The 12,530-nt window shown below is 51.2% G+C and overlaps 2 protein-coding genes across 2 annotated transcripts in view; both read left to right on the top strand.

The window, feature by feature from the left end:
• Nucleotides 1-12,530, top strand: part of LOC116831999 (uncharacterized) — a 70,547-nt gene that overhangs the window by 29,526 nt on the left and 28,491 nt on the right. The window contains exons 12-13 of the mRNA XM_075061235.1: nt 3,602-3,844; nt 4,806-4,999. Coding sequence (XP_074917336.1) covers nt 3,602-3,844; nt 4,806-4,999 — 437 coding nt within the window. The remainder of the gene's footprint in view (nt 1-3,601; nt 3,845-4,805; nt 5,000-12,530) is intronic.
• LOC142045968 (intercellular adhesion molecule 4-like) overlaps nt 1-12,530 on the top strand; it is a 31,456-nt gene that overhangs the window by 6,766 nt on the left and 12,160 nt on the right. The gene's annotated exons all lie outside the window — the stretch shown is intronic.

Raw genomic sequence — 12,530 nt, 5'->3', positions numbered from 1 at the left:
ACCTCAGGAGGTATCTAGTCAACCCCCTGCTCAAAGCAGGACCATCCCAACTAAATCATCCCAGCCAGGGCTTTGTCAAGCCTGACCTTAAAACCTCTAAGGGAGTGGGTGGAATCTCCTTCCTAGGTAACCCATTCCATGCTTCATCACCCGCCTAGTGAAACATGTTTCCTAATATCCAACCTAGACCTCCCCCACTGCAACTTGAGACCATTGCTCCTTGTTCTGGCATTGGCCACCACTGAGAACAGCCGAGCTCATCCTCTTTGGAACCCCCTTCAGGTAGTTGAAAGCAGCAATCAAATCCCCTCTCACTTCTCTTCTTCTGCAGACTAAACAATCCCAGTTCCATGAACCTCTCCTCAGAAGTCATGTGCTCCAGCCCCCTAATCATTTTTGTTGCCCCTCCACTGGACTCTTCTTCAATTTTTCACATCCTCTTGTGGTGTGGGGTCCAAGGCTCCAGATGAGGCCTCACCAATGCTGAATAGAAGGAAATGATCACGTCCCTTGATCTGCTGGCAACGCTCCTACTTATACAGCCCACAGATGCCGTTAGCCTTCTTGGCAACAAGGACCCATGCTGACTCATATATCCAGCTTCTCGTCCACTGTAACCCCCAGGTCCTTTTCTGCAGAACTGCTGCCTGGCCATTTGGTCCCTAGTCTGTAGCGGTGCATGGGATTCTTCCATCCTAAGTGCAGGACTCTGCACTTGTCCTTGTTGACCTCATCAGGTTTCTTTTGGCCCAATCTCTAATATGTCTAGGTCCCTCTGTATCCTGTCCCTACCCTCCAGCGTATCTACCACTCTCCCAGTTAGCATCTGCAACTTGCTGAGGGTACAAATCATCCCATCCTCCAGATCATTAATGAAGATATTGAACAAAATTGGCCCTGAGACTGACCCTTGGGCACTCTGATACTGGCTGAACTAGACATGGAGCCGTTGATCACTACCCGTTGAACCCGATGATCTGCCAGCTTTCTATCCACCTTATTAGTCCATTCATCCAGCCCATTCATTCTTTAAACTTGTTGGCAAGAATACTGTGGGAGACCATATCAAAAGCTTGCTAAAGTCAAGGAATAACCGTCCGCTGCTTTCCCCTCATCCACAGAGCCAATTATCTCCTCATAGAAGGCAGTTAGGTTAGTCAGGCATGACTTGCCTTTGATGAATCCATGTTGACTGTTCCTGACCACTTCCTCTCCTCAAAGTGCTTCAGAATTGATTCCTTGAGGACCTGCTCCATGATTTTTCCAGGGACTGAGGTGAGGCTGATGGCTGTGCTCCCCGGATCCTCCTCCTTCCCTTTTTTACAGATGGACACTACAGTAGCCTTTTCCAGTCATCCGGGACTCCCCGTCCCCATGAGTTTTCAAAGATAATAACCAATGGCTCTGCAATCACATCCACCAACTCCTTTAGCACCCTGGATGCACGCATCCGGACCCTTGGACTTGTGCTCGTCCAGCTTTCTAAATAGTCCCAAACCACTTCTTTCTCCACAGAGGGCTGGTACCTCCTCTCCACACTTGCTGGTCCAGTGCAGCAGTCTGGGAGCTGACCTTGTTTGTGAGACAGAGGCAAAAAAAAGCATTGAGTCCATTAGCTTTTCCACACATCCTCTGTCACTAGGTTGCCTCCCTCATTCAGTAAGGGGCCCACACTTTGCTTGACTTTCTTCTTGTTGCTAACATACCTGAAGAAACCCTTCTTGTTACTCTTAACATCTCTTGCTAGCTGCAACTCCATGTGTGATTTGGCCTTCCTGATTTCACTCCTGCAGCCTGAGCAATATTTTATACTCCTCCCCGGTCATTTGTCCAGTCTTCCACTTCTTGTAAGCTGCTTTTTTGTGTTTAAGATCAGCAAGGATTTCACTGTTAAGCCAAGCTGGTTGCCTGCCATAGTACTATTTCTACACATTGGGACGGTTTGTTCCTGCAACCTCAATAAGGATTCTTTAAAATACAGCCAGCTCTCCTGGACTCCTTTCCCCCTCATGTTGTTCTCCCAGGGGATCCTGCCCATCAGTTCCCTGAGAGAGTCATCAGTCTGCTTTTCTGAAGTCCAGGGTCCATATTCTGCTGCTCTCCTTTCTTCCTTGTGTCAGGGTCCTGAACTCGACCATTTCATGGTCACTGCCTCCCAGGTTCCCACCCACTTTTGTTTTCTCTACTAATTCTTCCCTGTTTGAGCAGCAGGTCAAGAAGAGCTCTGCCCCTAGTTGGTTCCTCCAGCACTTGGACCAGGAAATTGTCCCCTATACTTTCCAAAAGCTTCCTGGATTGTCTGTGCACCGCTGTATTGCTCTCCCAGCAGATATCAGGGTGACTGAAGTCCCTCATGAGAACCAGGGCCTGCGATCTAGTAATTTGTTGTAGGTGCTGGAAGAAAGCCTCACCCCCCTGGTCTATAGCAGACTCCCACCACGACATCACCCTTGTTGCTCACACTTCTAAACTTAATCCAGAGACTCAGGTTTTTCTGCAGTTTCATACTGGAGCTCTGAGCAGTCATACTGCTCTCTTACATACAATGTAACTCCCCCACCTCTTCTGTCCTTCCTGAACGATTTATATCCATCCATGACAGTGCTCCAGTCATGTGAGTTATCCCACCAAGTCTGTTATTCCAATCACATCATAGTTCCTTGACTATGCCAGGACTTCCAGTTCTCCTTGCTTGTTTCCCAGGCTTCTTGCATTTGTCTAGGCACTTAAGATAACTCGCTGATTGTCCTGCTTTCTTGGTCTGAGACAGGAGTCCTCCCCTCTTGCACTCTCTGCTCGTGCTTCCTCCCAGTATCCCATTTCCCCATTTACCTCAGGGCTTTGCTCTCCTTCCCCTTGTGAATCGAGTTAAAAGCCCTCCTCACTAGGTTAGCCAGCCTGCTTGTGAAGATGGTCTTCCCTCTCTCATTAGGTGGAGCCCGTCTCTGCCTAGCACTCCTCCTTCTTGGAACACCATCCCATGGTCGAAGAATCCAAAGCTTTCTCTCCGATACCATCTGCGTAGCCATTCGTTGACTTCCACAATTCAGCGATCTCTACCAAGCCTTTTCCCTGCACAAAGAGGATGGACAAGGCACCACTTGCACCTCAAACTCCTTTATCCTTGAGCCACGTAGTCTGCAGTGATGCGCTCAAGGCCATTCTTAGCAGTATCACTGGTGCCCATGTGGAGAAGCAGGAAGGGTCCAATCAGTTCTTGGCATTAGGGTATCAGGGCCCCGCAGTGCCGGGTGCTCCCATACCCCTGCCGAGATCAGGGCCCGCTGTGCCAGGCGCTGCCCAGACCCCAGCCGAGATCAGGGCCCCATTGAATCAGACCCAGGGTCACACTGGGCAGCCATGGCAGAGGCAGGGCTTGACCCCAGAGCTCCCAAGTCCAGGCTGTTGCCTTGCCCGCAGGGCCCCCTGTGCTGCCCCAGAGCAGGGCTGCTGGTGCCTGGCAGGGCAGCGGGGAGAGCCCAGCAAGGAGGCTTCTGTGGCAGGGGAGAGCCGCCGTCCTTGGCAGCAGCCCCAGGGGAGGGCAGGAGATGGGGCTACACAGCACTGGGCAGTGTTACCAACCGCCCCCTCTCGCTTCCAGACGGGCCCAGGATGGACGACTCCGGCTGTCCCAGGGAGTGGATCTGGAAGGAGGGGACGGAGCAAAGCTTCTCCTGCCTGGCCCGGGGGAACCCAGCACCAGCCGTGGAGTGCATGAAGGACGGGGTGTCTGTCAGCATCGGGGTGCAGCGGCAGGTCAGGAGAGAGGACGCCGGGACCTACCGCTGCAAAGCATCCAACGCACACGGCTCAGCCAGCCGGGAGGTGACTGTTCAGGTGGAGTGTAAGTGGCTTTTGGTGGATCCTCCAGCAGGTGACCCAGAGGGGGGGATTCCAAAGCACCAAGGGGATTTAGGAGTGAAAGTGAATGGGTCTCAGGTAAAACCCCATTGACTTTCCATGGGATTTAGGCAGGGGCGGCTCTAGGGATTTTGCTGCCCCAAGCATGGCAGGCGGCTGCCTGCGGCAGCTTGCCTGGGGGAGGTCCGAAGCTGCGGGACCTGCGGACCCTCCTCAGGCAAGCCGCCGAAGGCAGCCTGCCTGCCACCCTTGCAGCGACCGGCAGAGCGCCCCCCACAGCTTGCCGCCCCAAGCACGCGCTTGGCGTGCTGGGGCCTGGAGCCGCCCCTTGAGGGGTGTGTGTTTGGGCTCCTAAATCAATCCATGGGACTCAGTATGGGGATCTGGGCTGCCAGTCTGGTCTGACGTCCTGCTGGAGGTCAGATGGGCAGACCTAATGATCCTGTCTGGCCGTTCCATCAATGTGGCTTGTGCTCTGCAGGCTTGGCCAGGGCACAACCTCTGCCCCCAGGCTCAGGGAGTGCATCCTGGCATCACTCCCACCCGGGAGTGAGCGGGGATGGGTCCAGCATCCTGCAGCCTGACGGTTTTCAGCTTCATCTCTGTCCCAACTCCTCCTGTTACTAATTATATGTAATATGACAGAACAGCAACCAAGACCAGGGCCCCATCAGGCTGGGCACTGCCCAGGCCCCGGCCGAGATCAGGGCATCCATTGTTCCAGCTGCTGCCCAGACACAGCATGACAGTCCCCGCCCAGAAAGATCACTATCTAAAAGGCAAAGAGTGGCAGGGGAAACTGAGGCACTGAGCGGGTGAGGTACTTACCCAAAGCCAGTGGCTGAGCAGAGTAGAACCCAGGTGTCCTGAGTCCCACCCCACTGCCCACCCCACAAGGCCGAACCAGCTCTTTGTCCTTCTCAACCTCGCTCCTTCTTTAACAGACTTCCACATCCTGCCGTTGGTCCTGGGGCTGGTAGGTGCGGCTGCTGCTGGGGCCGGACTAGCCGCGTGGGGCTACATGTACTATCGCTCCAAGAGAATCCGCAAGTACCGGCTCAGACAGCAGCAGGCCAAGCCGGCCGAGCAGACGAACCTGAACGGGGCCGCCCAGAGCACACCTGATGTGGAGCACAGTGTCTAGGTCTGGACTGCAGGACCCAGAGCCCGTGGGTCTCAGCCCGCTGCGGTTAACCCCTCGAGCTCCGAGTGCCGGCCGCGTTATACCCGTGGGTGTCTGGACAGCCAAAGAGCACATGGCAGTTCATTGGCCTCAGTGCCGGCAGCCTCGGGGCCCCCTTGCACAGCACACCACAAGCTGCTACCCGGAGTAGAGAAGGAAGCTTGGCGCCGCAGGGTGTTTGAAGGGGAGTTTGCAGCACCCACAGAGAGTCCCAGGGCTAGAATCTCTCATTCCTTGGCTGCAAAAATGTAGTGGACGTACTTGGCTGCAGCATGAAGCCTGCCCCCGCTGGGGAAGCAGGTGGCGGAGACACCCAAGGACAGTCAGGAAAACACTAAGCATGAACAGTTGGCCTGGAGGAAGAATGACGGTTAACGCCGCCTCTAACACACTCTGCTATGCGATGGTGGAAGGCGTCTCTGAAGCTGGCTACATCAAGCGCTGCCAGCTGGAGGAGCAGGCCGCCGAGCATTGTCGAAAGGATACCATGAATCAACTGTGAAAACGACTACCAATGGTCTTATTGGGACGCCGTCTGTGCAATTGAGAGAACGGCCGGGGTCATATCTCAATCAGCTGAATCCGCAAGACTACGTTCCGCTCACGCCCCTTATCACCAGCCAACGAGCGGACCTCAGCGAAAAAAAAACCCAGAGGAATCCCACCTCCCCTTTCCTTTCCGGTGGGCTAGGCTGGCGTGGCGTGGCAGGGGCACATTGTGTTCCCTCAGGACGGTGCGGAGAGGCAGCAAGGGCAATGACATTGGACAAAGTTGGAATGTTCTTGAGGCTTTGTTGAATGCTGAATGAGAAATATGACACTGGGAAGGTGGCAAGGGGAGTTTTGCTAGGACTGGCGCACTGGGGAAGGGAAGATCCTGAGCTAGTAACATAAGAACCCAGGATGGGGTTGGAGGCCAGGTAACACCTCTACCCAGGAAACTAGAACAAAGGGGACACGAGCTGGGGAGAGAGGAGCTGGGGAGGCTGAGTGAGGGCTGGAGGATGCAGTTTGGAGCTGGCTGGGAAACGGAGAGGGCGCGCGATGGGGCTTGGCCTCCCAATGGGGCTGTGGCCTCCTGGCCCCAGAATGGTCTAATAAAGGGCTCACGGTGTCTGTACGGCAAGACCTGTTTTAGACTGGTTCCTGTTGTCTAAAATACCTTCTGTGTTGCTGGCTGGCTGAGAGGTCAATTGAAGTCGCAGGATAGCGGGGGGCCGGCCCGGACCCCCCCACACTCTGTGACAGATTTAATAACTGGAAGCAAAGCCCCAAGTCATTGTCAGAAACACAGTAGAAAAACTGAAAAAGAGGCACCATGGCTATTAACACCATGTAAAGAAAGCCGTGAGAGAGAGACTCCTCCCACTCTCCTGGGCTAGCCAGTGCCAGTTGTCCCTCCCATTGAGTGATGAAAGGTTAATTATAACGATGGCGAGGGAAGAGAGGACACTTACTGATTAGCAAGGATAAAATCAGAAGGGGAGGCAGCCATCCCGTGCTGAAGTACAGTCCAGGCAGGACAGAACTTAGGGTGTTTGACACGTAAAGGGGACGCGGGGAATGCATGGCTGGCTGATGGATCCGTCCAGTGCTGATGAGGAGGACGTTATGCCCAGCATTTGTACCGGCTCAGTGATATTGACCGGGAGCATTCCTCGTTTTTACCTCAAGGGGTCCCGCGCCAACACTTCTCACCAAGCAACACCTAGGAGCACTCACGGGACGAACGATATACAGATTTCTCGACACACTGTTTCTGGGTGATACTCCACGCACTAGGAAAGTGAAGGAAGAGGGATGTCTGCTGAGTATCACACGCGGTCGTCACGTACTAGCAAGTGCAGTGCACGACCAAACGTCCGGGAATGAGGTGTTAAGAAGAGGCAGAAATCTGGTTTTCCACCATTCTTCAACAGGCGGGAAAGGGGTGTAAATTGACGAGCTATACCCAACCACCATCGGACAAGTGTTGTTTGATCCCTAACAGGCATTGGGGCTCAAGCCAAAGAAGCAGAAATGCTTTCACGAGACGCGGGGATCTCTTGGGATAATGCCTGAGTCCCCAGTTCCCCCCCTGCCAGGACGTCCATTTGATACTTTGCTTCCGTACGTGTCACCAGCACTGTGCTAGGAATTCGTATCTAGAGCAAGATTTTTTCAAGCTTTGGCATTTCCCTTCTGAGCAGGAGCTCTATAGAAAGATGTCTCCCCATACAGCGAATCAGATATCCAGTATCTCCCGTAGTGTCAGCCATGCTGGAGCTCTTCTGATGGGAACGACATGGCCAACCCGACGAGAGAGCTCCAATGCTGGGCAAACAGGAAATGAAATTCAAAAGTTCACGGGGCTTTTCCTGGATGCACTGGCCAGGTAGACAAGTTCAGATTGCTTTCCAGAGCGGTCACAATGGTGCACTGTGGGATACTGCCGGGAGGCCAATACTGTCGATTTGCGGCCACACTAACCCTAATCCGACATGGCAATACCAATTTCAGTGCTGCTCCTCTTGTCAGGGAGGAGTGTAGAAACCAGTTCAAAGAGCCCTTTATATAGGGCCTCGTAGTGTGGACGGATGCAGGGTTAAATCGGTTTAACGCTGCTAAATTCGGTATGAATGCGTAGTGTAGACCAGGCCTTAGAGGTGGAAAAACTCCAGCCTGGGGTTGTAACTGCCCTGTTTGAGTAATTGGTCCTGAATTGGCACTCAGTTGGGTCCCGCCAGAACCGCATCGTCACAGTGGCGTAGTTGGCAGGATCCACAGAACCAGGTCAATTAAACTTTAGATCAGAACCCCACACTATCCAAATTTGAAATTTTAGTATTAAGAGTTTTGTTGGTTAAAGATCAGTGACCATGAGCCAGAAAGCAACAGCAGAAGCAATGAAACTGCAAGCCCTGGGGGACAGCCTGCAGTTTGAACATGAGCAAACACTGGCAGAAACTTGAATGCAAGAGGAGCAAGCCTTGGCCCAGCTGGAGAAAGAGGCTGCTGAGAGAGAGAGAAAAGCTGATAAAAGAAAGGAGGAGGCAGAGGAGAGAGAGAGAAGCTGCTAAGAGAAAAGAAAAATCACATAAGAAGCTTCTGGCTTCTGAGAAGGAGACAGCTAGACTCTGGCTCCAAGTCAAAAAAGCAAGAGAAGAACAGCAGAAACTGTATCCTCTTGACAATCCAGTTTATAACTATGTTGATATGTGGTATTACTCTGGCCAGTTTTCTGTGTGTAACCAGTTTTGCTCTGGCCAGGGTGAGGTGGGATTCTAACCTGGTGGGTAACAGCTGTTTGCCTGTGCAAGAAAGCAGTGTGTCTGTGAAGGGAGTTTCTGAATGTCTGTCTAATGTCTCAGAAGTGAATCTGGAGTTAAATCAAGAGCAGAAACATCTAATTGGTCAGAAAAATGTTTCTCAGGAGCAAACTAAAGTAGATGGTCAGGTTGAAGCCCTAACTGAGGAAGGAAAGGGGAGATCTGTAATGGGTTCTGGATTGTTGGCTAGTGCTGCTTGTAAAAGTGAACCTAAAATGGGTAACTGTGATTGATTTGCTGGCAGTAGCTCAGTGTAGTGAGAAAAGTGGTAGTGTGTCTGTTGGGAGTGGCCATGTGCCTGGTAGGGAAAGTTTTTGGAGGAGCCTAGGCAGCCTTGTGAGCTGATGGCTGTGTCTAGTCAGCAGTTTGGGAAGACAAGGATAGTGGAAGATGAGTGTCCCTATCCCTTACCTGTTTCCTGTGTGGAGCAATGTGACAGTAAAGGAAATGTGCCTGTGTCTGTCAGGGGTATTGACTTGCCTATGGAGGAAGCTACCTCAGTCTCCAAGCAGTTGTCTATGAACAGCCCTGTGTGCTGGGACAAGGGAAAGGAAATCCCAAGCTGTATGTCTGGTAAAGAAGAAGGTGTCTCTGGTTTTTCTTTGTCTGTGGAGCAGACAGAAGGTGCCTTTCAGCCTGTGAGGGTTGAGAATAGTGCAGTTGTCTCAGAGTTGGTTGTGGATACAGCTAAAGCACAGGAAGGGAATGGTCCTAAATTTGTCTGCTGGAGAGAATGATGCTGTAACTAGGTCGCATCCAGTTAGTGTCTTAGCAAAAATCCCAGAGACCAGACAATTCTGGTGCTTATAGTTTGCCCATTGCTAATGTGTGTGTGGTTGGAAAACGGTGTAGCAGCTCTGTCTGCTCAGGGTGATACCCTAGCCAGGGCACAAGGAGAGCATGAAGGTGATTTGATCATGTTACCTACTGACAGTTTGACAACTTGTAGCAAGAAGGAAAAGATTCCTGAACTTGTTCACGGCCAAGGGAAGGAGAATGCTTCCAACCTGTTATCTAGTGAGTCTGAGTTTGCCTGCAAGGGGGTTGTGTAGGAATCTGCCTGGTGGGCCCAAGGTGATTCTGGATGTAAGTGAGACCCAGCAAGAGGAAAGTGTCCTTTAGAGCAAGCCCTACATGAAGAGGGTAAGGGCAGAAGTTGTGAGAGGAGTGAATTGCTGCTTAGAAAAGCTCCTGGGGAAAGAAATCCTCAGGGTAATCTGTGCAAGCAGTTTACTGCAACTAAAGGGTGTGAAAGTGATTTGATCAAGGAAGTTTCAGTTCCTAACAGCCAGAAATTTTCTGTGGTAAATGGATCCACTGACTTTCCTTTTGAGAGATCCAGTGTGGGGAGCTTTCAGAAGGTCTCGGATGGAGTAGAAGTTAAGAAAGTTGAGCAGCCCTATAACCAGGTTGTGGTAATCTAGCCGTCCAGTCCCAGACCTGGACTTTAGGGTCCACCAGTCTGGTCCTGTCCCAAATCTGGACTTTTGCGTCCAAAGTTTGGGGGCTTACCTGAAACTCCCCCAAGCTCACTACCAGCTTGGATATTCTCGCTGCCACCAGATCAGGAATTAATCTATGGGCCCTGATCCGCACCCTTTCCTCTCGTCGGTGTCTCCCAAACCCTTCCTTGTGGGACACCAGATTCCCAATCCCTTGATGCTAAAAGCAGGGGAAATGACCCCTTCCCCTTCCTTCTCAGGCTTGCCTGCGCGGCTAACCTGTGTGAACCAAAAACCACAGCTTTTCTGCTTCCTCAGGATCAATGGAGATGCAAAAACCCACAGCTGGTGGCTCGCACTCCCCCTTTGCTCAGGAAGCGAGGGAAAACGGTAACCACCCGTAGAGACAGAGAGAATCTTCCGTCTCTTTACCGTAGTCTGCTCTTTCCTGGACCAAATAGGAAAAGCGCCACAGCTCTGGCTTTTCCTTATGTCGCCCGCTAGAAAGACTTTCACATAGGTTAAAAAGAAAGAAAATAAACAATCATCTTGCTTAAGAAAACTCAATACAGGCTCTGCTTAATAGAACAAAAAATAAAAGTAAGAAAAACAGTCCTGATTAAAAAGAAGCCCATAAACCAGCACAAGCAAATTAACATACATGGTAAATACAAGACCCAAAGACCATATAGCTGAATTACTTATGCGGGTCCTGGTACTTAAAACGATGTTAAAGAAGGTAGTTAGGAGAGAAATGTAGAAGAAGAAACTTGTTCTCGATAGCTAAGAAAACAACAAAGACCCCGAGATACAAATTCCCGCCCCGGACTTAAACATCAGTTTCTGATAGGCTCTGGTCAGTGTTCGGTTACCCTTTTTTCAGGTAAAAGAAACTTAACCTACTACCTATCCAATTTATGACACGCCCCCAACAAATCACCGACAGTAAAACTTCACTGGAGAAGGGATCTCTACCGAAAAACTTAAAAACTAAACAGAGGAATACACACAAGCACATAGAAATAAAGCAGCAAAGTACAAGACTTTCATACATGTCAGAAAATTTAAACTAGTGTATTCTGGAAACTCTCACGGAGAGTGCATCACTACTTTGTTAGAAGAGCCTGAAATGAAGTCCGAATTTCGAAATCAAATTTTGGGAGAGCTAGACTCCACTCGAAGAAGTTTCTTGTTGTTGCCTTTGGCTGTATGAAGCCACTTAGCGCAGCATTGGTTCAGTTTGTAGCGGAACAGCCGTCCCCAAACGAGGGGCATAGCTTCCAGGCGGAACACAAATGGCAATAGCATTTCTGTTTCACGACTGACCAGTGACTCCCTCTCCGATAGTTTCTTGCTGAGGAACACGACAGGATGGAATTCTGATCGGAGCCGTCTGATAAGAACTGCGCCTATACCACGCTTCAGAAGTGCCATCGGTGGGATCTAGGAATGGTGTCCAAAGTCCGGGGGCCCGTAGCACAGGGTCAGACGTGAAGCGTCGTGCCTAAGTGGGGTAAAGGCTGTCTGAACTCATCAGTCCATTTAACTGTATGTGGCTGAGGCTTTTTGGCAAGTTCGGTCATGGTGCATGCGATTTGGCTGTAGGTGTACAAAATCGCCTTATAACCAAGCGGCCAAGCCTAAGAAAATGGACTGTGCTTTGACTTTGGAACAAGGCCACGTTTGGATAGCTCCACCTGGCCTGTAGGGGGTTATGGTTGGTCTCGACACAACCTATGTCAGGTAATTACTCGTTTTGGCCTATTGAACACTTTTTGGCCTTAACAGTTAAGATCCTGCCTGTGATACGGTTCAAGAGACATTGTTCAGGTGTTCTAATGGTGTCGGGGCTCAGGAGTCAGGAAGAAAAAAATAAGGCCCCCCTCCCCCCGCAACAACCGAAGGGATCAATCGAGGTAGGGCATGACTGCATATTCGCCCCAGTCCTGCGAGTAGACATCTACCAGTCTCTGAAATGTGGCGGGTGCAATTTCGCAAAGCCCGAAAAGGAATACATTAAATTCATCATACCCCCCCAGAGGTGACCGAACGCTGCCTTTCGTGGGCAGGGTTCATCTAGTGGTTACTTGCCAGTACCCCTTGGTTAAGTCAGAGAGATGAACTGGGCACGTCCACTTTCCAATAGCGTCTCGGGCGTGGCATCGGAATAGTTGTTGGACGATCCCGGATTAGCTTACGGTAGGGTCACACAAAAGCGATTCCCCATTTGGTTTGGGTCCCTTAGACTACCAGAATGCCCATCAACACGGAGATGAGCGGATATACCCATCTGTAGCATGTTCGGATCTCCGCTGTAGTAAGCAGCCTGTGGCGTGGGGATCCACCCGGTAGGTGGTGTTTTCTAATTGGTGAGTCAATACCTTGTGTCGATGGAGGTGGTATGCCCGTTCAGGAGTTCAGTCCTGGAGAGGCGTGAGAACAAATGTGCGAGGATTGGTGCAAGTCCTGATTTGTTGCGCTGCAGACTTCCAGGTGTTGAGAGGTTCACCTCTCACCCGCCTGTCCCTATCTCGCCCGTCATAGTAACGCCATCAGGCACTCTGCGTCTCTGCTCCTGACTAAACTGACAAACTGTAGGCCTGGAATAAAAGGGCTTGAGAGCAATTAATCCATGGTACACTGGGGTTTTAGTGAGGATTGGAAAATGCCTATGAGATAAGGTTAACAGCTCCCAAGGCGCTCTTGGGACTGTGAATGGTGCCCCTCCCAGGATGT

Source organism: Chelonoidis abingdonii, chromosome 26 (genome assembly GCF_003597395.2).
Source record: "Chelonoidis abingdonii isolate Lonesome George chromosome 26, CheloAbing_2.0, whole genome shotgun sequence".
NCBI lineage: Eukaryota > Metazoa > Chordata > Testudines > Testudinidae > Chelonoidis > Chelonoidis abingdonii.
The sequence above is the reverse complement of the archived record's forward strand: the minus strand, read 5'-3'. Positions and strand labels throughout refer to the sequence as shown.